General features: G+C 35.6%; 1 protein-coding gene across 2 annotated transcripts; it reads left to right on the forward strand.

The window, feature by feature from the left end:
- Nucleotides 1-228: 228 nt before the first annotated feature.
- STRAP (serine/threonine kinase receptor associated protein) lies at nt 229-21,167 on the forward strand. 2 transcript variants are annotated; one of them, XM_090272889.1, is made up of 10 exons: nt 229-670; nt 1,548-1,683; nt 9,035-9,116; nt 9,642-9,714; nt 13,338-13,434; nt 14,055-14,192; nt 16,390-16,526; nt 19,050-19,199; nt 19,739-19,804; nt 20,505-21,167. In XM_090272889.1, exons 1-10 carry the CDS (start codon nt 559-561, stop codon nt 20,564-20,566), a joined length of 1,053 nt encoding a protein of 350 aa, XP_090129015.1. In that variant the 5' UTR covers nt 229-558; the 3' UTR covers nt 20,567-21,167. The 2 variants fall into 2 exon arrangements, with proteins under 2 accessions (XP_090129015.1, XP_090129016.1); XM_090272890.1 differs by having other exon boundaries at nt 19,742-19,804.
- Nucleotides 21,168-22,947: the final 1,780 nt, after the last annotated feature.

Consider the following 22,947-nt stretch of genomic DNA (forward strand, 5'->3'; position numbering starts at 1 on the left):
GTCCAGGGCTCGCAACGCTGTTAGAGACTGGTCAGAGCTCAGCAAGAGGGACTTCGTTGAAGAACCTAGAGCGCCCCCAGGTGTCAATCAAGCCAGAGCGGGGCCGCCGTCACGTGCTGCTCTAAGGGTGCTGAACACGCGCCTGCGCGCTGCTGTCCCACTCGCTTCTTTGCTATGGGACAAACCCGCCTTCCTACCGAATCGTCACTTCCAGCGGACGCTTAGCGTCATTGGAATCGTCACTTCCTGCCGGTGGCAGTGTGGACGGTCCGGGTCCTGGCCGCTGGTTCTGTGCTTCTCCCCCTCCCCTACTTTCCTCCTTCCCTCCCTTCCCTCCCTCAGCGGCTGGCTGTCGGTGGCTGGTCGCAGGCTCCCCGACCCGTCCCTAACCCTTTCCTGACCTCGGTGTCTCCGGATTGGCTTCCTTTGCCCGTTTCTGGGCGGCCCAGCCCCAGGGTCAGGGCGGGGGCCTTTTGAGGAGTTGGAGGCACTGCAGTTAAGAGAAAAGACCGAAACGACCCTCTGCGCCCCATCCCGCTCGCTGGGTTTGCCGCCGCCATGGCAATGAGGCAGACTCCGCTCACCTGCTCCGGCCACACGCGGCCGGTGGTTGATTTGGCCTTCAGTGGTATCACGCCTTACGGCTATTTCTTAATCAGCGCGTGCAAAGGTAAGCGGGGCCGCTGATCGGGGATTCCAGAGGACTAGGACTGGGCCGAGAGGGCGAAGCCGGCACTGTTCGGTGCCCCGGGGGCTGTGAGCTTGTCAGTCTTTGCGATGAGGGCCAGAGACAGTGTTTGGGATTCCGCCGGTGGAGCCAAGGGAAGCTTTTGTGGCGCCTCTAACAAGGCTAAGTATTGTCTCCAACTAAGGCTTCTCGTCTTACCCTTATTGCTATTTCTGGAGAAGTGGGATTGCTCACTTTGTCAGGACGCCCGACCCAGCAAACTAAATATCTTTCAAAGGGTTGGGATACGGAAAAACTAGGCCAGACTAAGTCCTGTAAAACCTTACCTTATTTTTACAGAGACTTGTCACTCCCATTACCTCATTGGATATTTCTTTGTGGTACTAGTCCCATTTTTCAAATGGACACTGAGATTTAGGTTAACAAGTTTGTCCAAAATAAGATCTAGTTCTAGATTTGGATGCAGATTGGTATTCTCCCCACCGGATTACAAATGCTTCCCAGAGAGCTCAGTTCTTCAGTTAATTAAGTTAATTTATATAGATAACTTACACATACAGGGTGGGACACAAGTAGGTTTACATTTGTAAAAAATAAAAGTCGTGAGTAGGTGAAACAGTTTATTCTTGTATTATTGTTATTGTATTCCATGCGAACAACTTGTAACAAACTGAATTACTTTTGCCACACTTTGTAACTAAGTTAATTTAATTTATTTCCTTAGTGACCTCAGTGAGTGAAAACAGATAGCAAATGCAATTTTCCCTTAAGTTATTGAACATGACTGTTTTATATTTGAATCTTAAGATTTCAAATAATCTGAACTTCTAAATCACATATCTGTTAAAATATTTTTTAGATGGTAAACCTATGCTACGCCAGGGGGATACAGGAGACTGGATTGGAACTTTTTTGGGTCATAAAGGTGCTGTTTGGGGTGCAACACTGAATAAAGATGCCACCAAAGCGGCTACAGCAGCTGCAGATTTCACAGCGTAAGTATAGCCAAAGTGGCCAGGTATGGAGGTCTTTGTGGGTTGGGTTCAGAAATAATCCAGCTTCAATTTCAGTCATTCATAAAATTCTGATTCAGTCCTACACAGACCACATGATGTTTGTTATCACTGAAATTCCGTCCTAGTCCTGTCTGCTGCTTTTTCTTGAGCGGTTCTCAGACTTTTCAGATTGAAGAGACTTACTCTGCCTGTCTGGATTGGAACCCAGGAATCCATATTATTAGCAAGCACTCCAGACAGTGAGTGATCACATGGTCTTGTTTAGAAATCCTGCTCCACGTGTGCTTTCTGAGTGGTAAATACACTCCTATGACTTTTCTAGAGTGCTGATGGCCCCAGATATTTTAGTGGAATCTCATTCTCAGATTTCGTTGACTGGCTTTAGGCATATTACAAACTCCCAAACTGAATTACTCTGCATTTTTTCTAAGTTTTTAAAGTTCTTGATTTTTAACTTACCATCCAGATTTCTTCATCTTGTTGATTCTACATTCTACCTGCAGAATGCCTCCTGACTACAGTGTTTCTTAGGCCTCTACCACTGCCTTAATTCAGATCCCTGCCACGAGTCGCTTTCTGTCCAGTCATTTTCCATAGTGCTGTCAGTTGTCTTCCTAAGAGCAAATTTCTTCATGTCACCTCTCTGTCTAGTAATCTTCCTGTCTTTCCTCTTCTATTTTGGTGGTTTATGATCTTGGGTGTACAGTAGGATAACCTGAGGAACATTTAAAATATTTAGTTGCATGTGTCCTAGAAATTCTGATTTGGTCTGGGATGGAGTGCAAAGCATCTGTTTTTTTTCTTTGTTTTTCCTTCCCAAAAGTTGTTCTAGGTGATTCTGATGTACTGCCTCAGAACCCCTGGCCTAAAGGTTAAACTTCAGTTGCTGGCACTTTAAAATTTGGCCTCATTCTAGCTTATCAGCATCATCTGGCACAATACACCATATGCCCTACAGTCTATATTACTTGTTGCCAGAATACACCTTACCTGTTTTGATTTTTGGCTTTTGTATATGTTATTAGAGTGACTTGAAATAACTCACTTTCCCCTTTGGGGCACGTATCATATTTTATATAATCTTTTTATCTCTAGTTCCTAACTATGTTTGTGACTTAGCAGACACTTAAATCTATAAACTAAGGAAGGCAATCAATGCCAAAATCTGTTGTACATTTAATAGACTTCATTAGACTTAAGAGTCTGGAGAGTAAAAGTAGTTCTGTTCTTTTTCCTCCTAAGACAATTTCACACTGAAGAGCAAATGTAAATGTGTTGCTCCTTTGTTTTAAGCAAATTAACATACCGTAAGTTTATTATGAAAAATAAAGGCAAATTATTTGTGGTGGTGGATACATGACTCTGCATTTGTTGAAACTCAGAGACTTCTGTACCACTGAGTGAATTTTACTGTATGTATTGGATTGGCTTAAAAGTTTGTTTGGTTTGTTCCATAAGATGGCTCTGAAAAGCACTTAGTTGTCTTTAACTTCATTTGAAATAATTTTGTATTGTGACAGTTGTCATATCAGCGTGCATTAAAAAAAAAAATAACCCAAAATTGATGAATTTTTCTGTAGGAATTTAAAATTGAAGATGGAAGAAAATTTGCAACATTTTCACCATATTTGTTTTATTATTTCGAAAAAAGTAAAAACGGGAAAAAAAGCCCCTGATGTGTGCAGTGTATAGAGAACATGCTGTGCCTGATTGTAAAAGTCAAAAGTGGTTAGCAAAGTTTTGTGGAGATTCTTTGCTGGACGATGTTCCACAGTCCAGTTGAAGTTGATAGCAATCAAATCAAGACATTAATTGAAAAGTTTAAATAAAAATCTTTTAAAAAGACATTAATTGAGAGCAATCAACATTATACCATGCGGGAGATAGCCAACATACTCAAAATATCCAAATCAATAGTTATCAGTGAAATGAAAAAATGTGTCTTTGGTGGAAAAAACTAAACGGGACTTTTCGACCAACTAAATAAAATTTAAATTAAAAATTTTAAATAAGGAGTGGGAGATACACTCCTTACGTGGGGTTAAATTTGAGATGCTGAGAGATCAGTAAGAAAAGTTTGAACTTTTTCTGTGTTAAGTGAATATTATGCCTTTATTCATAACTACAGTAAGGCTTTGTGCTGTGCCCTATTCTGATTGTATATAATGTTGATAAAATAAGGAACAGCTTGTTTTTTTATAAGTCTTTTTAATGTCAGCAACTTCAGGCCAAATGTTGCTTTGGATGTCAGCATGCAGGCTTATACTGTGACAGAGACTCCTTTGATTGTTAATTAAGGAGGTCAAAATAGGAAATAAAAGTGATGCTCAGACAAGCAAGATTGACCAAGTACTAGTAGTCTTATCGAGTGCTGGAAGGTGTGTGTTCCTCTTTTGTGCTCACACCATTTCCTGTGTCAGAAGTTCTGGCACTTTTATAGTACCTAACTGGTTTATATGTCGTTGCTTCTTGAGATAGGGGCCATGTCTTATATTTTTTGTATCCCTGTCTTATTGAATACTCTGTGTTTGTTGAATAAATAACTTGAGGAAGTTTTCTAGAGTAGAAGGATAAAGGACAGATGAATTATGGATCTTAGTTTTGCTTCTGGAACCTAGCATTGTTATTGGGAATGGATGTCACTGAATTTATAACAGGTAGAAAATTTGGATTAATAATTAGATTTCAAATACTTGGTAAGTGGATTTAAAAAATGTCATTACTGAGAAACTAAGTGTTGGGTCTGGTGGTGACCTTTTAATATTTACTAAAATGGTATTTTAAATGAAATACTAAGTTATTGATGTAAATATAACAAAATTTAGATACTGTGGACGTTAGCATTGAAAGAGGCAAGCTTTTTGAATTGCAGTACTCGAAAGATCTATATTTGTTAACCTTAGTTCTGTGTTATTTGGCCCTAACGATGTTAATACATGAGCAAAATGCTTCCTCACCTCCTGCTTGATGGTCTTTGCTCTGATCTTTTTTTATTTTTTAACTTTTTTAATTTTTTTTTTTTTTTTTAGAGAGAAAGGGAGAGAGGGAGAGAAACATCCATTTGTTGTTCCACTTACTTACGCATTTATTGTTTGATTCTTGTATGTGCCCTGACCAAGGATCCAACCTACAACCTTGGTCTATGGGGATGACGCACTAACCAACTGACCTACCTGTCCAGGGCTGGCTCTGATCTTTCAGGGACCCGTGCAAAAGCTTGTTAGGAAGGATGCCTGTCTCTATAAAATCTGTGAAGACTCTTTGGTTTGTACATTTGGCCTTATTGTAATGCCAGTCCCCAGGAAAAGAAATAAAGGGCATTAAGTAGAAATTACTATTCATGTGATAATTACTCTGAGAGAAAAGGGTTTGAAAATAGCACTTTAAATACTTAACAGTATCTTGAAAAGAGTATTCAGGATTTTGTCTTGCCGCCAGAAGAACAATTATCTTTGATTAGGTCACTTACAGAGCATTAGTAACCAAAATCATACATTTGAAGCTATGTCTGTGGATAGGTATTCAGTGTTTGTTTTTGTGCTTTCTTAACATTTCAGGTCTGTGTCTGTATTAACAAATGGTAGTAAAAGTATGGATGCTAGTTTAGACTTAAATTCTATACGTAAATTCTGGCTCCATCATTGAAGAGCCCTGTGACTTTGGGAACTTAATTTAACTTCTCTTTTTCTCAATTTAATCATCTGTGAAAATGAGAATAGTAATATTGCTTACCTTATATGTTGATTGTGAATATTAAATGAATTTATATGTCTCTAATATTCAGAATATTGTCTAAAGTCTAATAGCAGTGTAAGTGTTACATCTGTAAGGTAACAATAATAGCCACCACTCCCCATGAGACCAAAATATATATGTTATTTTGTAACTTATATGGTTACAAAAGAAGTTTGAGTAGGTATAAATATCAAGAAGGAATACTGTTTTTCTCTCTTAGTTAAGGCATTTAGGTTTCATGATACAGTGGGAAAGATATAAGCCTTTGCATTAGGCATGGCTGAGTTCACATGCTACTCACACTTCATATTTCCAGCTTGATCATGGGATGCTTTTTAAACTTTGGTTTTTGTATCTATAAAATGGTTGTAAGATGAATGCTGTTACAGGGAGAATTGCAGAGACCTTTCTCCACTTACATCCCTGGACTCTAGCGTAGTGTCTGTTCCATGGCAGGTGCTCCATAAATGGTAGCTGGGACTTGCCCCTCGCCCCTCATTTGTTCTGTGTCTGTCTGTGAGGTGTGGGAGTGTATGCATTCATTGTCTATATTCTCTGTTAGTGACTTGTCTGGGCCTTGTTATTATGTATTATGGAACTTGATCCAGCTAAAGAATAGCTCCCTCAACTTGCCTGATTAATCTTAGTTGATATAAATCAATCTTAGGAACTTCTTCCCCCCGCCCCCATTCTTATGTTTTTAGAAAATTTATTAATGTCATGCTTATTCAGAGGTGAGTTTTATTCCTGTTTCTTGTGGAGAAAATGTGTTCAGCGGGGCCGATCTCTGTGTCATTCTAGAATGTTATATTGGGGTGATTTGGGTAGTCAAGTCAGGACATGAGTACGCTGTCCCTGAAACACCATCCTCTTTATATATATATATATTTTATTTATAAAACTAATGTTAGCATTACTTACCATGATCCTCTTAGTACCTCCACTCCTCCCATCAAATCTACACTGCAGGTAACCAAAGTGTATGATCACCTTTTTTTCTTGTAATAAGTCAATATAAAGATCTAATTTTCCTCTGAATAAGGTTCTTAATAATCAAAGTTGGTATTATCTCCTTTTTTATGACTTGATCAACATGTTAAAATAGGCACTTTTTTCCCCTCTGAAATAGTTTGTTTTGTTTGGGCTTTAAAGAAGTTAATATGCCCCTCTTTTGAGACTCACGGTAAGTCCCTTATCAGAATATGAAGTGTTGAACAGATAGCCCTGATTATTATGTGCAACAAACTGTGGATACAAGAAGTATCAGTAGTTTAGGAGGATGACAAGTACGTCACGAGTTGTGCATGAAATAAATGCTGTATTAGCTGATGAAAGGACATTGGCGAAGATACTTCAGTCTCTTGATTTGCATTCTGCAGCCAGCTAGTTAATACCAGTTTACTGCCTGGAGATTGAAAAATACATTAGGAAAAATTTAGGTTATTCCAGTTTCTTTTGAGGACTCTGAGCCCTTTTTAGGACACTTACTGTTAATAATGGAGAGATGCCAGAGTTAGTACAAGTGGTTAGAACATGCTCTGGCAGAGTGTCATCCTCAGGTTTAGTAATGTTTGTAACCAGGAAAAAGGCTAGATGCATTGCCCCCCTGGATGATACTGCTTTGCTCACGGCAGTTCTTTGCTCTTCACAAGTGAATGGACATAGTTTAAGCAGAATCTTAAGACTTTAAGGAGGTTTTGGAGATTATTCAATATACTTGAAAGTATTTCAAAGGACATTGCCAGTTTGAGACTTGACATCATGTGAATAACTAGTTGCAGGTGTGTTTACTCTTGTCCTCACTTTTTACACCTTCTGTCTTTCCAACAGTCTGGAATCCTAATCTTTGTAAAATCTTATCACTGATTTCTTTGTGATTAAGAGTAAACATGCTAAAAATAAAAGCAAAGCAAAATTAAACACATAATGAGTATAAGCTGAGCTCTGTGAAAGAAAAGATAGGGATGGTTACTGGAGGTGAGATAAGTAAAAGGTTTCATAAACAGATAGCATTTGAAATGAGCCCTGAGAATGATGAGTACAACTTTGGATAGCTGAGAACAGTGTCTGCAAACACATAGGAAGAAAATAATATGGCTTGTTTGAGGAATGGTTTATACTCTGGTGTGGTCAGATTCAGAGAAGTAATAAAAGTAAGGTTGGGAAAGTAGGTTTGGGCCAGAATTGAATTCGAAATGGGAGAGACCGGAGCAGGTTTAATCTGCAAAGAGAAATGAATTCTTGAGAATTAGTATCAGTATACTCATAATTGACTTTCTCTCAATATACTTATTTAGCCACTCATGACTCAAGTATGTAATAGGTAAGGTTTATATCATTAGTGTTTATTGCTGTTAGGTGGTCATTCATATGTCTTTACCATTGTACCTGCTATTAATGCTTGTCTACAATATCCTGGCTTTTGTTGTTCCTGGTGTGTTACGACTTGCTCTTTAAGATTATTGGCTTCCATTGCTTAGATTTTCCGGACTGTCTGGTATAGTAATTAGTAGTGTGGTTTTTTTTTCTCTGTGTTTATAGCCACATAGGTTTGTATTTTAGTTACGTTTATTTAATGTGTTACTTAATGGATGTCTTCTCAGCTAAGTCTCTACTATGTCAGGAACTTCCTTTGGATCATTTCTTTTCTCTCTTTTGTGCCCTAGCACTAAGTCTAGAATGACATAAAATACATACTTTATATATTTATTGTTTATTGAGTATGTAAATGAAGAAAACATACACTTTGTTTTTCTTTTTTTCTCTACTCTTTATTTTTCACTTTATTCCTGGAAATAAATGTCAATTATAACAAAATGGAAACCTTTATGGAGCATAGCTATTTACTTTTAACAGTTCTCTTCCTTGTATACAAACTTTAAGCATTTTTATTTGGCAGGAACACCTTATAATATTTTTGTAAAGTATTATTTAACCATTATTCCTTGACATATGGACATAATACACAACTACATATATTTTTGGTTGGGATGGGTCAGGGAAACATGCAGTTGAGATTAAAAATAATCTGTATTACCATTATGTAATCCAAGGCTGATACTTTGGGAGGAAGTTAATTGGACTAGGATTTTAGAATTTAAGAGTCAACTTTGATGAAAAAGTGGGTAGAATATTTTCTGTTGTGTTGCTTTAAAATTTTACACGATTTGTATCAGGGCCTTTTATTCTCCTGTACATTTTTAAAAGGATTTCTTATTTTTCATTTTTTTGTTTTGTGTATACATGAGAGTAGAGAATAGAGAAAGAAAGTGAAAGGGTGAAACTAAAACTTAGTTTAAATGTTTTGCAGTCTTGCTAAAATATGGCTATAGTCTAAAATGACGGTAAGAATGTGTTACTTTATGAGTCTCATTTATTTAAATTTATAGATCTTTTCTACTGTCAAAATTAGGTGATACGACTTTTACAGAGAATTTTTCTTTCCTTTTGACTCATTTAAATATTTTATCAAATGAACTGTTCAGAGATAATGGAGATTTACAATGCATTTATGTAATATTTCACATACCTAATTATTTTGTAATCATCAATATTACCATTATATTTATCTTTTAATTTTACTTTGCATTTTTAGGAAAGTGTGGGATGCTGTCTCGGGAGATGAATTGATGACCCTGGCTCATAAACACATTGTCAAGTCTGTGGATTTTACACAGGTAAATTGTTTGTATGTTCGGTTTATGTTTGGTTGGGGGAGTTTGGGTATATATTTGCTTACATTTGATTTGATTACAGGTTAAGCTATACAAATTTACTTTTTCTTGGTTAATGAGGTATGAGGCTTTAAAAATACCCTGGAACTCTTGTATCAATCTCCCATCAGTAGCAGTAAACATATAAAATGCCCAATTAATGTTTCCCAACTACTTTCAGAAGGGAGAGGATAAATTTGAGATCATTGAAGAACTGCTACTCAGGAGGGTGGGGAGAGGATCAGGGCAGATGGAGCTAATTTATGTGGTGGGTGGTGGAACATATTTGCACTAGGAAGTTCAAAGGGCTTTGGCATTATGACAAAGGTGAATGCTTTATAGTATCTTCTCAGAAGGAACTGACATGTATTGTATCTCTTTGTGACATGTGAGCTTGTTTGGATTTTATTTGGTGTTGAAGTTTCAAAGAGATACAGTACAACCATTAAATGGTTAATCTAGTAACATTTTACTTGTTTGTGTTTTTAGGATAGTAATTACTTGTTAACTGGGGGACAGGATAAACTGTTACGCATATATGACTTGAACAAACCAGAAGCAGGTAAGCATAATTTATGTGTATTTATGGTTTTATTTTCTTTTAATTTAAATAACTTTCCTAATTCATGTTCTCATGGTGAAAAAATGAAAACATAATCTATAACCCAGTATTAATCGTTGTTTATATCTTTAGTTTTTGGTTCCTATTCTTTCAGTTTATTGTTCTGTGCGATATGTTTTTGAATATTGACTTATTTACTATAGTATACTTGTATAGTCTTATAGTTTAAAAATTTATACTGAATTTTTTTTTTTTTTTGCTACTAAGTTTTTAAAGGTGCATAACAGTGTTGTTACCGTTTGGTAAGAAAGAATAGTTATCTATATTAGGGAGAATGGTGAGAATTCTCTCTGTGTACATATATTTAGATTTTTGAACCATGTGAATGTATTAGCCATTCAGAAGAGTTTTTTAAAACTGCAACTAATAATTTTATTCTATGTCTCTCTGTGAATAAGTGAATTAACCAATCTCTTATTGTAGCCTATTTGGGCTACTTACAAATTTTAAATGTAAGCAGCATTATGCTTAACATTCTTATAGTTGTAAATATTTTCACAGTTGTTTCTGTAGGATAACTACGTAGAAATAGAATTGCTGGGATAAAAAGAGCTACACTTGAAAGCCACTGATAGATATTACCAAAATTCCCTCCAGCACAGTGTAAAAATGTATCTATAGCTAACCTATTCTAACAAACACTGATAACTAATTTTATCTTTGCCAATTTAATAGAAGAAAAATGATTCTTTTGTATTGTGAATTTCTTAAAATAATCTGAGATTAAAATACTGTTGAATTCCATTTTAATTTATTTCTTCATTTGTAAACTTATTACCTGTTAGTGCCCTTTGCCCATTTATTGTGATGTTCATCTTTTTCTTACTGATGTTAAGGTTTATTTATTGTATTCTAATTTGTCATTTGCTTTTAAATTTTGTTAATAAGGTTTATGATATACACATTGAAAAATTTTGGTGGTAAAATCTTTTCATTTCCTTTATGAATTCTCTCCTTATACAGAAGTTGTAAGACATCTTCTCTTCCCTAGCCCAGATATTCATTTCTATTTTGTAGTATTTTAATGCTTTCCTAGCCACATAATACATATTTTAAAAGCTACCAAAATATGATAAACAGAATTTTGTTGCATATTATATATTAATTGTTATCTTAAATTTTATATCATGGGCATTTATTGTTTATTGATAAATCAACGTTGGAAATTTGTAAGAAAACAAACTAGATGAGTATAGATTATGAAGAGTTTTCTCTTTATTCTTTTGGTAATTTTATGCCAAAAAAGATAGCAAAGTATACCTGTCTGACTCAGCAAGGTAGTTCAGGGCCTAGGGGGACATTTTTAATCTTTTACCTTTCTCAAAGCTGCTTTTGAAAGAGTTTCTTCCATTCTACTGGCAATACAAATAATAAATTAACTGAGCTTTTACTGAAACACCATACATGTTTTTACTTTAGTTTTATTTTAATTTCGAGAAAACCACAAATTTATTCTGATGGCCTTTCTTCTCCATTTGTCACCTCTGAAACTCTTGAGTAGTTTTAGAGCTGAAAGTATCTCTGCTAGGAATGCTCCAAAATGTATTGCTTTGTTTCTGAGAACTGGATACAAAGTAGAATACCTGCTCTGAATGCTGAGTTCAACTTAGTAGGTAATTCTCTTCTTTTCTCTTGCTGCTTTTAAGAGTCTCTCTTTATCTTTAATCTTTATCTTTTTAATTATGATGTGTCTTGGTGTGTTCCTCCTTGGGTCTAGCTTATTTGGGACTCTCTGTGTTTCCTGGACTTGTATGTCTATTTCCTTCAAAAAATTAGGGAAGTTTTCCTTCATTATTTTTTCCGATAAGTGTTTAATTTATTGCTCTTCCTCTTCGCCTTCTGGCACTCCTATGATTTGGATGTTGGACACGTTTAAAGTTATCCCAGAGGTTTCTTAACCTCTCCTCATTTTTCTCAGTTTCTGTTTCTTCCTTCTGTACTGGTTGACTGTTTATTTCTTCCTTATGTTCCAATTTGTTGATTCGAACCCTGGTTTTCTTTCCTTCATCACTAGTTTTGTGGGGATTTTCCTTCATTTCACTTAGTATAGCCTTCATTTCTTCCCTGTCATGCTTAACTTTTTTTGTCAAGTCTGAGCGTTGTTACCACCAGTGTTTTGAATTCTACATCTGTTAGGTTGGCTATCTCCTTGTTGCTCAGTTTTCTCACTGGAGCCTTGATCTGTTCCCTCTTTTGGGCCATACTTCTCTGTCTCCTCATCTTGACAGCTTTCTGTGTTTGCCTGTGTCTTAGGTAGAGCTGTCGCACCTGTTATGTTGTAAGGGGCGGAGTCTTAGGTTTTCATCAGTGTGGGTGACCTGTTTCACCACGTTATGGTGCTGTATGTGGGAGAGGGGTCTGAGAGGGAACATTGCCACTTTTCCAGGCACTTCTCCCCCTTCCTGTACTGAACAAGCTGCCTCCATTGAGAGACCGGCACTTTTTTCCTGCACACCAGCCTCTACTGATTTTCATAGTCAGAAGCAGTATGGCTCTACCTTCCCGGGTGCTAGAACTGTGAGCTGCGTGGTCTGGTCTGGGGTTGGGATCGCTTGCCAGGCTTAAAGTGTACGACTGCGCTTTTCACCGCGGCTACAGCCCCTGTGCTGCCGCAGCTGCTAGCTGTGCAGCCAAGCGCCGCCCCTGCAGCCTCTGCCGCAGTGCTACACTTCATTCTCTCCCTCCTGGCTCTGGGCCTCCTACCTGTGGGGCTGAATATCTCTTCTGTGTTTCTTTGTTGAACTTCCATGTAGTTTGATTTTCTGGATATTCCGGTTTGTTTGTTTTTTTAGTTTTGAAGTGGTTCTAAATTCCTTCTTAGTTTTGAGGGAGATGTACTGTGTCTACCTACGCTTCCATCTTGGCCAGAAGTCTTGTATTGCTTTTCATTACCCTTTTCCCCTTCTAGTCTCTACCCACCCTCCACCTTTTTTTTTTTTTTTTTTTTAAATGTTACTACTAATAGTGGCTTGGATGAGGTCCCAGGATTAGTGATAGTACTAGAATGAACTTAAGCTGTCCTGTTCCTTGGTCTGTATTCTTATTAAATTATGCCACATTCATTATTCTTTTATTTTATTGTGATGCAGTAATGCTTTTGAAAGCAGAAAAGTAGCCCGGAGGGAATGGTGTATTTACTTTTGCCTCATATAGAATCATAGTTCATGGGTTCTTTGTCATGCAGAAGATTTTTTGTTCCAATATAGAAAAATTGAATGCATGGCTCGATTCCCAGTCAGGGCACATGACTAGGTTGCATGTCAGGTCCCCAGCTGGGGGCGCGAGTGAGAGGCAACCACACAGTGATGATTCTCTCCCTCTCTTTCTCCTTTCCCCTCTCTCTAAAAATAAATAAATAAACAAACAAATTATTTAAAAAAAGAAAGAAAGGGAAAAGAAAAATTGAATGTATTCTACGTAATTAACAAGTTTGAACTGTGCTGGGCTTTAAAAGTTGTGGCCTAATTTAAAATATGTTTTTTTCTTTTTACATATTTTTCCAATACTGCTCAGTTTTAGAGATCAAATATTAACAAATGTATTTTAAATTGTTTTATCTTAAGACCCTAAGGAAATCAGTGGCCATACTTCTGGTATTAAAAAGGCTCTATGGTGCAGTGAGGATAAGCAGATCCTTTCAGCTGATGATAAAACTGTTCGGTAAGTAATGTTTGTTTAATAATTTAAAGTTTAAAAAATATTTGACCTTAGAGCTTTATATTTTAAATATTTTTTGTAACTGTTATGTAGGAAGCAGTGTCTCTGAACATTAAAACTTCAGCACATAGGTCACATTCTTCTGAAGGTGTCCATTTACTATTACAGAGTAGAATTTACTAGGTGCTCTTTACCTGGGTCAGGGACAGGTTGACTGTAGGGGGTCCATGAAACCCTAAAATTCTATATACAATTTTGTATATAAAAAAAACTGATGTATTTTTCTGTGGAAAGATACATAGCCATCATCAGGTTCACAAAAAATGTAAGAACCATAATTTAGAGCACTGCTGAAGTTAATTAGATTAGGGCCTGTCTTAATAGCATAGTTTTCCTAAATTGTTTGGGAAGTTTATTTAAATATTAAGATTGACTTTACCAACAAGCTAACAATAATTTGACCTAGTATAGGAACCCAGAATTTCTGTGTGTCTTCTGTAATTTATGAATTATAATGGAGATTGTTTTACAATTGTGATTATTGGTTATTCTGCAGATGTAATTAGGATTCAAACTTTTTAAATGAGTAAATACCACTATATTTTCTTCTTTCTTTTTTGCAGTCTTTGGGATCACGCTACAATGACAGAAGTGAAATCTCTAAGTTTTAATATGTCTGTTAGCAGTATGGAATATATTCCTGAGGGAGAGATTTTGGTAATAACTTACGGGCGATCTATTGCTTTTCATAGTGCAGTAAGGTATGTCCAAGAAATATCTTCGTTTTCTTTTTGGTAAGAAAGGACAACCTAGAATACTTAAAAATTAGAAGGCATGTATGAAAAAGTATTTAACTCTTTAAAAGGCAAATTTTGGCCTATACTATATAACTGGCACCCATACTAATTACTGAAATTCTGCAGCACAACAAAATATATTTTTTCTGTTCTGACAAAAAAAGTAAGTATAATTTTGATTTATTCACATTGAACGGTTATTGTTGTATTGGCTGTTGTCATTGTTTATTTGACAATCTAAGGGAAAAGAGGTCAGTGCCCCTGACTAAATAGTCAGGTATTGCATGTTTTAAAACTTCTGTGACACACCAGTTGAAAATCGCTGTTATTTAATATGGAGGGAAGTGTTTCCATTCCATTAACAGTGGGTTTATAAAGAATTTATTATACTTCAATCAGAGAAATAAATCAAATTAATTTTCAGATATTTAAGACATTCATTGTTAAAATTTAACAACTTTGAAATTATATTTTCCTTTAAAGGATCACTGGACTGGTGCTGTAATTAATGTTGTTCATGACTACATAAAACCACTGCGATCTTAATCCTCCTTTTTTCATTTTAAAATTTTGGAGAAATCATGATTTTCTTTTCCTATTCCCAAGTATGTGTAAACCTAATAATTTTTTTAAACAGACCTAATTTTGTGACTATAAATATAGTAAATATTCTTGGGAAAATTTGGAAAACACAATTTTTAAAAATTTACCCACAGTGCTACAACCATAAATTCCAAAATATTAATGGTAGCTTTAATTTTTGCCAGTCTTTTTTTCTTTGTTATATATGTATTTTTATTTGTGGGGTTCCTATCGCCACTTTGGTTCCTAGAACCCTGATTAGTATATATTGTATTTTAAAATTTTCTTAGACATTAAAAATTCTTGGGAAACATTTTTACTAGGTACTTTGCATTATAGGTTGTACTAGACTATGTGTCAATTTCCCTAGTGTAACACTGCAGTGTTATGTTGCATCTCTGTCTCCTTACAAAAGAATTCTATAAGTAGAGTTCAGAGGGTAGGAATATATTTAAAAGTTCTTAGTATATATGTTATTTAATTAATTTCCATAATGGTTAATACTTCATTTTACTCTTATCAGCAGTCTGAAACTTTTGTCTAAAGGGCCAACTTGCAGAGTTTAAATAGGAGCAATTAAGAATGTAAAGGAGTTTATACACAGCCAGTGAATTGATAAATGGAATATTATTGCCCAGAGCCATTAAATTGCACAACTCTGTTAATTGTTTACTCCTGGCTTTCGGCAACATGCAGTCCTGCTGTAGACTACTGTCTTAAGTCGCATTTTGGTGGTGGGGGTTTGCTGGTTTACTGAATGTTTTGACATTTGAGCTGGAGAGTTCTATTTAGTGATCCCACATAAGTCATGACTAATTTGACTTTTCATGCTTTGTAGTGTGTGATGATGGGAATAAGATGGTGGCCTGTAGGAGCTGGAATGCCCTAATGTTTGGTATTGGAGGCCTTCATGATTTTTAGGTTTGAACTAGAGCCAAGGTTTAAACTCATTGCTATTCAGATGAAGCTGTTATTATGGATTGACTTTTATTATATTGCTCTAGTCTCAAATTTAGTTGTTCTTTTATTGTATGATAGTAAAAAGTGAACCTATTTTAGCAATTTATATTTTATGTAATTGAAGGTTTATCCTGTTGCAGAAGCTTTATAAATTCTCAGCAATTGAAAATGTATAAATAATTCTTTAATATCATTACTTACTGTAAAAATTTTTCTTTTTACAAAGGTAATTGTGTGTTTGTCATGGAAAAAGCAAACAACACAGAATTAAATTTTTTTCTAAGCAAAACCCCCCCCCCAATATATTAATACTGTTTAAATAGCCAGCACACACATTTCCAAGAAGGCGTCCTCTGCACAAAATGGTGATATCTGTCTTTTGAAATGTCTTTGTGTTCTGGGATGAACTCCACTTGGGCCATAGTATTCTTCTGAATTTTTTCCCCTAATATTGAGGGTTTTTTTTTTTTTGTATTCTAACATACACTCTATGTTACTAGATAGATATTTACTTGTTCCTTGGCTTTCAGAATGTAGGACCAGTTAAACATAACTAATTATTTCCTTGTAATATTTATGCAGTATTCAAATTTTTATAAGTATATAAATTCTTTTCCAGTTTGGACCCAATTAAATCCTTTGAAGCTCCTGCAACCATCAATTCTGCATCTCTTCATCGTGAGAAAGAATTTCTTGTTGCTGGTGGTGAAGATTTTAAACTTTATAAGTATGATTATAATAGTGGGGAAGAATTAGGTGAGTTGTCCTCTTTCCTTCCTTAACCCTGCAGTGGTCGCGCTTCCGAATGGAGTGTGAGAGGTCGCGGGGATGAAATTGGCCATCCACTTTAAAAGTAGGAATTTAAATGAACAAACACACTTTTTTAACATTTTTTATTAATAATCATCTAAGTAACTTCTGTTAATTCAATTCCTCCACATGATCTGACACCTCATCATCTGACAAGCAGGTCCATCTGTACAGTCTTCATCTTCCTCGAGCCACCGTTCAGTCTATCTGTTTGACATGTTTGGGCTGTAAAGCTAGTTTCAATACAGACAAAACAGAACAACGCTTTTTTAAGAAACAATACCACACAATTAAAAGTAAATAAATACTCACAAATAGTCATAAATTTCATTTACAATGAGAAGCAGCAGCTAAGAAACAATTTTCAAATACTTATGGAATTGGTCACGCGGATGATGTGTGTCGCAGAATTCTGGGTAAACTGCAGGGCTTAGGCGCTTGGCCGGAACTGAGGTGATGCAACACCTTTCGAAGATTATTAATCTGAGCACACGCAGCGTTGCCATGTCGACAGTGGAATAAAACTGATGATTATTTTGCATGGATGACCATTGTCATCCAAGTGACCACTTGAGGGTTAAAATGGTAAAGTTACCTTTATCAAATGTTAGGTTTTGGTAATTAACACCCCAGCACCATTTTCAGCTAAGTACAAGCTTGTAGCTTCCAAGTGAAAAGTAAAGGATTTTTATCCATTTTGGGTAGAAATGTTCACAGAACTTAAAGTAGGCTGAACTCACTTTACCTTTTCATTTTAACAAGTTCATTGTAGTCTGACATTCTATACAGTAGTGCAGTGTATTTATGTGGGGGAGGGGGCAAGCTTATGTCAGTCATATTAAACACTCAAGAAGATTTGTTCTGAAGTACAGTGCGGGTATGTAGCCCCATCTACCTAGCTCCCCCTCTCTTTGCCAACATAGGAATCCCTAAGATTCTGTAGTGAGTTGGGGAAGGAGGGTGTGGAAACAGTTGTAGCCTATTATAGAGATACTTTAGGGATCAGAATTGGAAGGAGGTTGGGTTTTGGTTTTTATTTTATTTTTATTCTTTTTAGGAGTCTTGACTTGTGCTTCCATTTTCATGATAAATGAAAGGAAAAGACATGTAGAATTAATTTGAAGTTAATGCTTGTCGTAACTTTACATTTATCTGATGGACTAGATATTTCATAGTATAGCTCTCAATGTTTACTTTAGTCTTCCTAAATAGTTTTTGCTTTTTGAACTAATGTATTTAGTGTTTATACTTTTTGTGTGTGTGTGTCTATAAGCTGCCACTATGTTTCTAGCTGTCCCACTTGATCACCCAGTGGACTCAACTTGTTAGAATGATACACAAAGAACAAAAGACAATTTTATGTTTTGAGAAGACCGATGGATTTATGTTGGATAAGTGGAACCTTGACAAATGGACCATATAGAATTCTATATTTTAATTACTTATGGTTCACCCTTTATTGCCTGAATATAAGTGACTTTTAAGTAAGAATTAAAAAGAAATTTTTTTTTAGTGTCTGTTTTCAGAGTTTTAGAATGTTTTTGTTACTTGTGTCATTCTTTTTGAAGAAGAGAAGTAAATTATTAGCCTGAAATCTGAGGTCACAGTTAGTGAATACCAGACCTTGGGCCCAGCCATTCTCATTCCAAAACTTCTTATTCTTTCTACCTGCATGATAAATACTCTCATGATATATCTGGTAGGACAGAGATGCTTGAGAGTCTTCGAGTTGAATAGACATGGAGACAGATGGAACATTGGTCCAGTAAAGACCTTTGAAAACTAAAAAGGTGATGAGGCATTAGAAAGTAAATGAGAAAAGTTCGTAAATAAGGATATGACCCAAACAGACCACCATCACTACTGATCTGTACATTTTCTCATTAAATTTCATAGATTAAAATATGTAAGGATTATTAGTGATCTTACATCTCAATAATCTATGACAGAATGGATAAGTGCATGCTAGTTTGGTAGGAAATTAAGAGACAAAAAGTGTATAAAAGAGCTCCATCTAGTGGCTTTCTATAGACTTAATGAAGAATTCGTTCCCTGGTAAATAGGCAGTGAGTTTCGGATATGGAATTTGGGGTTGAGCTCATAGACTTTAGGTTTACTTTCTGTAAAATTTAGGGAGGTTTTCATTTACTCCCATCCTTCATCCTTACTGGGACATGAAGCCTTTTTTTTTTGTTGTTGTTGTTGTTATTGTTTTTTGTTGTTAGAAAGAGACACTATCTGAAGCCAGAATGTGTGCTAGAATTGGAAAGGGATAATCTTACGGATAAATGGTAGACGTGATGTACCATTTGATGATGATAATCATTTTATTTTTAATTAGGTATTGTTCTTTGTATTTGTCATTATGAATTTTACATCTTTTCAGAAATATAGACAGTATTTTCTTTAGTGTATCAGTACCTAACCTGTTATTTATTAAATTATCTGATAGTCCCTCTCCTCTTTCAGAATCCTACAAAGGACACTTTGGTCCTATTCACTGTGTGAGATTTAGTCCTGATGGAGAACTCTATGCCAGTGGTTCTGAAGATGGAACTTTGAGACTGTGGCAAACTGTAGTAGGAAAAACATATGGCCTTTGGAAATGTGTGCTTCCTGGTAAGAATTTTTGTTCAAAGTTACCAAATTAAACTAATTTTGTGTCGTTTAACTATTTCTGTCTCTTAAGAGATTTTAAATTATATAATATGGTTTATGCAAAGAGAAGCATGTGATTCTAAGTTGGCTACTATATTCTTTTGTTTGTTTAAATTTTTTGTGTCTATTCTATTTCTGTATTTTCACACTGGGTGATTTAGTGAATGGACTGGACCTAACTCAAGATTTGTTAGAGGGCAATAGGAAGAATTTATAAGTAAATATGTATAGTCTCTGAGTAGCATTATTCCCTGGTTCTTGCTAATAAGTAGACATGTTTTTAATAAAAGTAGTTAGTTATTGTTCCCAACATAGTTATATGAACCCAGAAGTAATTTTTAAGGAAAAACATACTATTATACTTATTTAAAAAGGAGTTGTTCCTATTATGTTTTGTATCTCATTGCTTGGAATAGTCTTGGCTTACTCTTCTTACTTATAAAATACTTCTATTATTGGTAATATTGTAATTCAGATCATCATTGCTTGTCTTTTCATAGAAGAAGATAGTGGTGAGCTGGCAAAGCCAAAGATCAGTTTTCCAGAGACAACGGAAGAGGAGCTAGGTAAATACTAATGAATTAACTTTTGTAGAATTCTAGGGGACTTAAAATTGAAGTGTTACATGAGTCTTATGTAGACAAAGGAAACTTATTAAATATGAACATACTTAAATAATGGAAAATTTAAATATGTATCTGTATGCATTTATATAACAACTATTTAAATACCTACTGCATAGTAGTAGGCATAGGGATATGTTATGGACACGACTGATGGGTAGTTATTCTTATTGAGCTGAGAGTCTAACTTACGAGTCAGACGCTAGAATAAAATTGTTACAGTTATAATTGTTATTTAACATTGATTAAGCATTTATTTTATACTAAGTGCTCTTTCCCATTACAAATTGTATATGCCCTGATTATATCATATTGTTTGGAGTTCAAATAAAAGAGGAGTCAGATCTTTAAAAGATGTGACAGAGTCATTGGAGATTCAGCCAGGGAGAGGGGCCCCTTGGAGGTTGAGTTACGGTGGAAAAGAGTTAATGGATGAAACGCACGGACTCTTTCTTCATTGCTCATTCAGTGGCATGAGTTTGGTCATTATTGGCATGTGCACTTACTTAGTCTCTTGCTTCCTCTCACCAGAACATTAAAAACAACAACAACAACTTCTTTATTCACAGAAATGTAGATTTCCTTCTGTCCTTTGTAACGTTGACTGATGTGATTTTATTTGTGTTTTGTTTTGTAACTGTAGAAGAAATTGCTTCAGAGAATTCAGATTCCATCTATAGCTCAACTCCTGAAGTGAAGGCCTGAGTCTCATGCCTATGCCACAAATAGTATACAACCTATGGACTAAAACCAGCAAGCAGAGAAAAGCATCAGTTTTCTAGAGTTGGTCTGTGCTTAAGACAAACATGGAGCAGTAAGTAACGAGGAACACGGATTAGCTCCTGTGTTGGAACTAACTTGATGCTACCTGTAAGTGAAAATGCAAGAGTATCTGATGAAGACAGGTGGAGTTTTGCTCTTGTGGTATGATGGCCCATTGTCTTTAATGAATATGTGCAAGCCAAGATTCAATTTCTCTTATTACAGTTAGATTCTTGTAGCTGTTTATGTTATTATGGAGAAGAAAAATATATTGGCCTATTTTTCTGACTTTTCCCTTAAAGCAGAAACCATTTTGTTTTGCTTTCATTGTAAAAAGGAGGGATTACATGATAAAGTATCTAGTTTGATCTCTCGTTCATTGTACACTGCTTCTGAACATCTAATTTGTTTTTGTTGTCTAAATAAAATGCCTCTAAAACAAAACAGTGTTTCTTGGGGAAATTGATAGATTTGAGTTTTGTAAATGGAAATCACCTACATCATTATTGTATCAAAACAATCTGATTAAAGAATCTGTAGTAAACATTGTTTCCTAATTTTGAAATTCTATTGTGCTGAATTTTTGAAATTTGCCTGGGGTGCATTTACCTCCTTCTTAGACTGGATAGAAATGCTTGACTTGCTTTAAGAAAAACTTTCGGAATAATGATTTATTTTAATGATACACACCAGTTATAAGGAAAAAAAATTAGAATTAGCAGAAAGATTGCAGAAAAATAACTCAAAACCCAACACCCCAAAAATCTATTCAAATTCAGTGAGCATTAATGTACATTAGTGCATCCCTGTGTGTATAGGCACAGATAGAAAAGATTTTATAAAAATGGGGTAACTGTAGACCTGCAATGTTTATTTTACTATATCCTTTAAGTTCAGATGGCATTCAGAAAGCCTTGGTCCAACCTTCCAATAAAATGGATCAACTGAGTTTAGATTTGCATTTATTTTTTAAAATATGGAGTGGGTATTAAACTAGTGCTTTTGAAGTACTTCCAAACAATGAGTAATATCTCTGCCAAATTGATAACTTTCCTTTAAAAGAAATAACCAACAAGAATACAACTTTTTAAAGATTTGTGGTAACCAGAAGAAAACACTGCAGGCTGTGACCACCTTAAAGGGCTAAGCGGCGTTGGTCATAGGGAAGCCTGGCCCTCTGCTGTTTAGAAGCAATATCACCAATGTGCCACAGATCGCCGGACTCTAATCATAGAGTCTTACTTATCCTAAATAAAGTTGAGATTTATATGCACCAGTTTAGAATCATGAGATTGCTTAGTGTTGATGAAATTTATGACCCAAGGAAAATTCTTCTACTTATATTTCATTAAACTACAGATACATGCTGACACTATCACTGGGTGGCATGTGGGTTGGAATCCATAAAAGTTGTTTTGAGTTAAGTTCGTAAGTTGAGGAGTTTCAGGCCATGAAATCTGTCATAATATGCTTTATTATTTTTTATGTGACTAGAATGTTCATGTTGATCAGATCTCTGGTTTATGTCTTAGATAAGCTGTCAAGTTCTTGTGCTTATTTTGTCCCATTTTATTCATAGTTCCTATCACTCTGAAGTAACCATTTATATTTTTTATCTTCAGTAATACTGCCCTTGCTTAAAAAGGGGGCTGGTATGTTGTAAGTACTCAAGCGTTTGCAACAAGGCCCTAACTTAGCACCAAATCTTATCAGACCAGGATGTTTATTTTCCAGTTGTCCCCCATGCAGACAGTCCTCTCCACTGTAGAGTGAGACATGACAAGAACCTACTCGAAGGCCTTGCTTCTCCTGTGAACCCTTGAACAGCCTCAGCCAGCTTGAAACACAACTAAGTACCTAGGAGGAGTCCAGCTGGTGTTATAGTCCATTCATCTCTACCCACTCAGTCTTCCCCATTGCATTTTTGCTCTGGGGCTTCCTTTTTATGTCATCATATCCAGTAGGTCGTGGTAACTCAAATTCCTGCCTGACTTTTAGTAATTTACCTTGTGAATCATTACTTTTCAGTTTTAGTGTTAACCAGAAGTCTATTCCAAGAAACCAGGATTGAGTTTGGTTCATCAATTCTCTGAAGTGTTTTTACCTCACTAAATGAAATTCAACATTCTTGTTAATGGCTACAAAATAATATAGTGAAGATGTACCATAATTTATAGGTTACATTTATTAATAGTTTAAATTCAATAGAATTATTAATGTAACCTCCCTTTCCTTTGAGGCTAAGGTGGAGGTGGGAAAAGGGATGTAATTTTTCAGAAAGCAACAACAAAATGGGGAATTGAAAATGCAGACCAAGGGAAAAT

Source organism: Furipterus horrens, unplaced genomic scaffold (assembly GCF_987537825.1).
Source record: "Furipterus horrens unplaced genomic scaffold, mFurHor1.1.pri manual_scaffold_4, whole genome shotgun sequence".
In the NCBI taxonomy this organism is placed as follows: Eukaryota; Metazoa; Chordata; class Mammalia; order Chiroptera; family Furipteridae; genus Furipterus; species Furipterus horrens.

Bases quoted from the DNA above. Each gene is read 5' to 3' on its own strand.
- STRAP (XM_090272889.1), top strand. From the start codon at position 559: ATGGCAATGAGGCAGACTCCGCTCACCTGCTCCGGCCACACGCGGCCG. The intron at 671-1,547 runs GTAAGCGGGGCC...AATATTTTTTAG, and splicing joins CTTAATCAGCGCGTGCAAAG to ATGGTAAACCTATGCTACGC. The intron at 1,684-9,034 runs GTAAGTATAGCC...TTGCATTTTTAG, and splicing joins GCAGCTGCAGATTTCACAGC to GAAAGTGTGGGATGCTGTCT.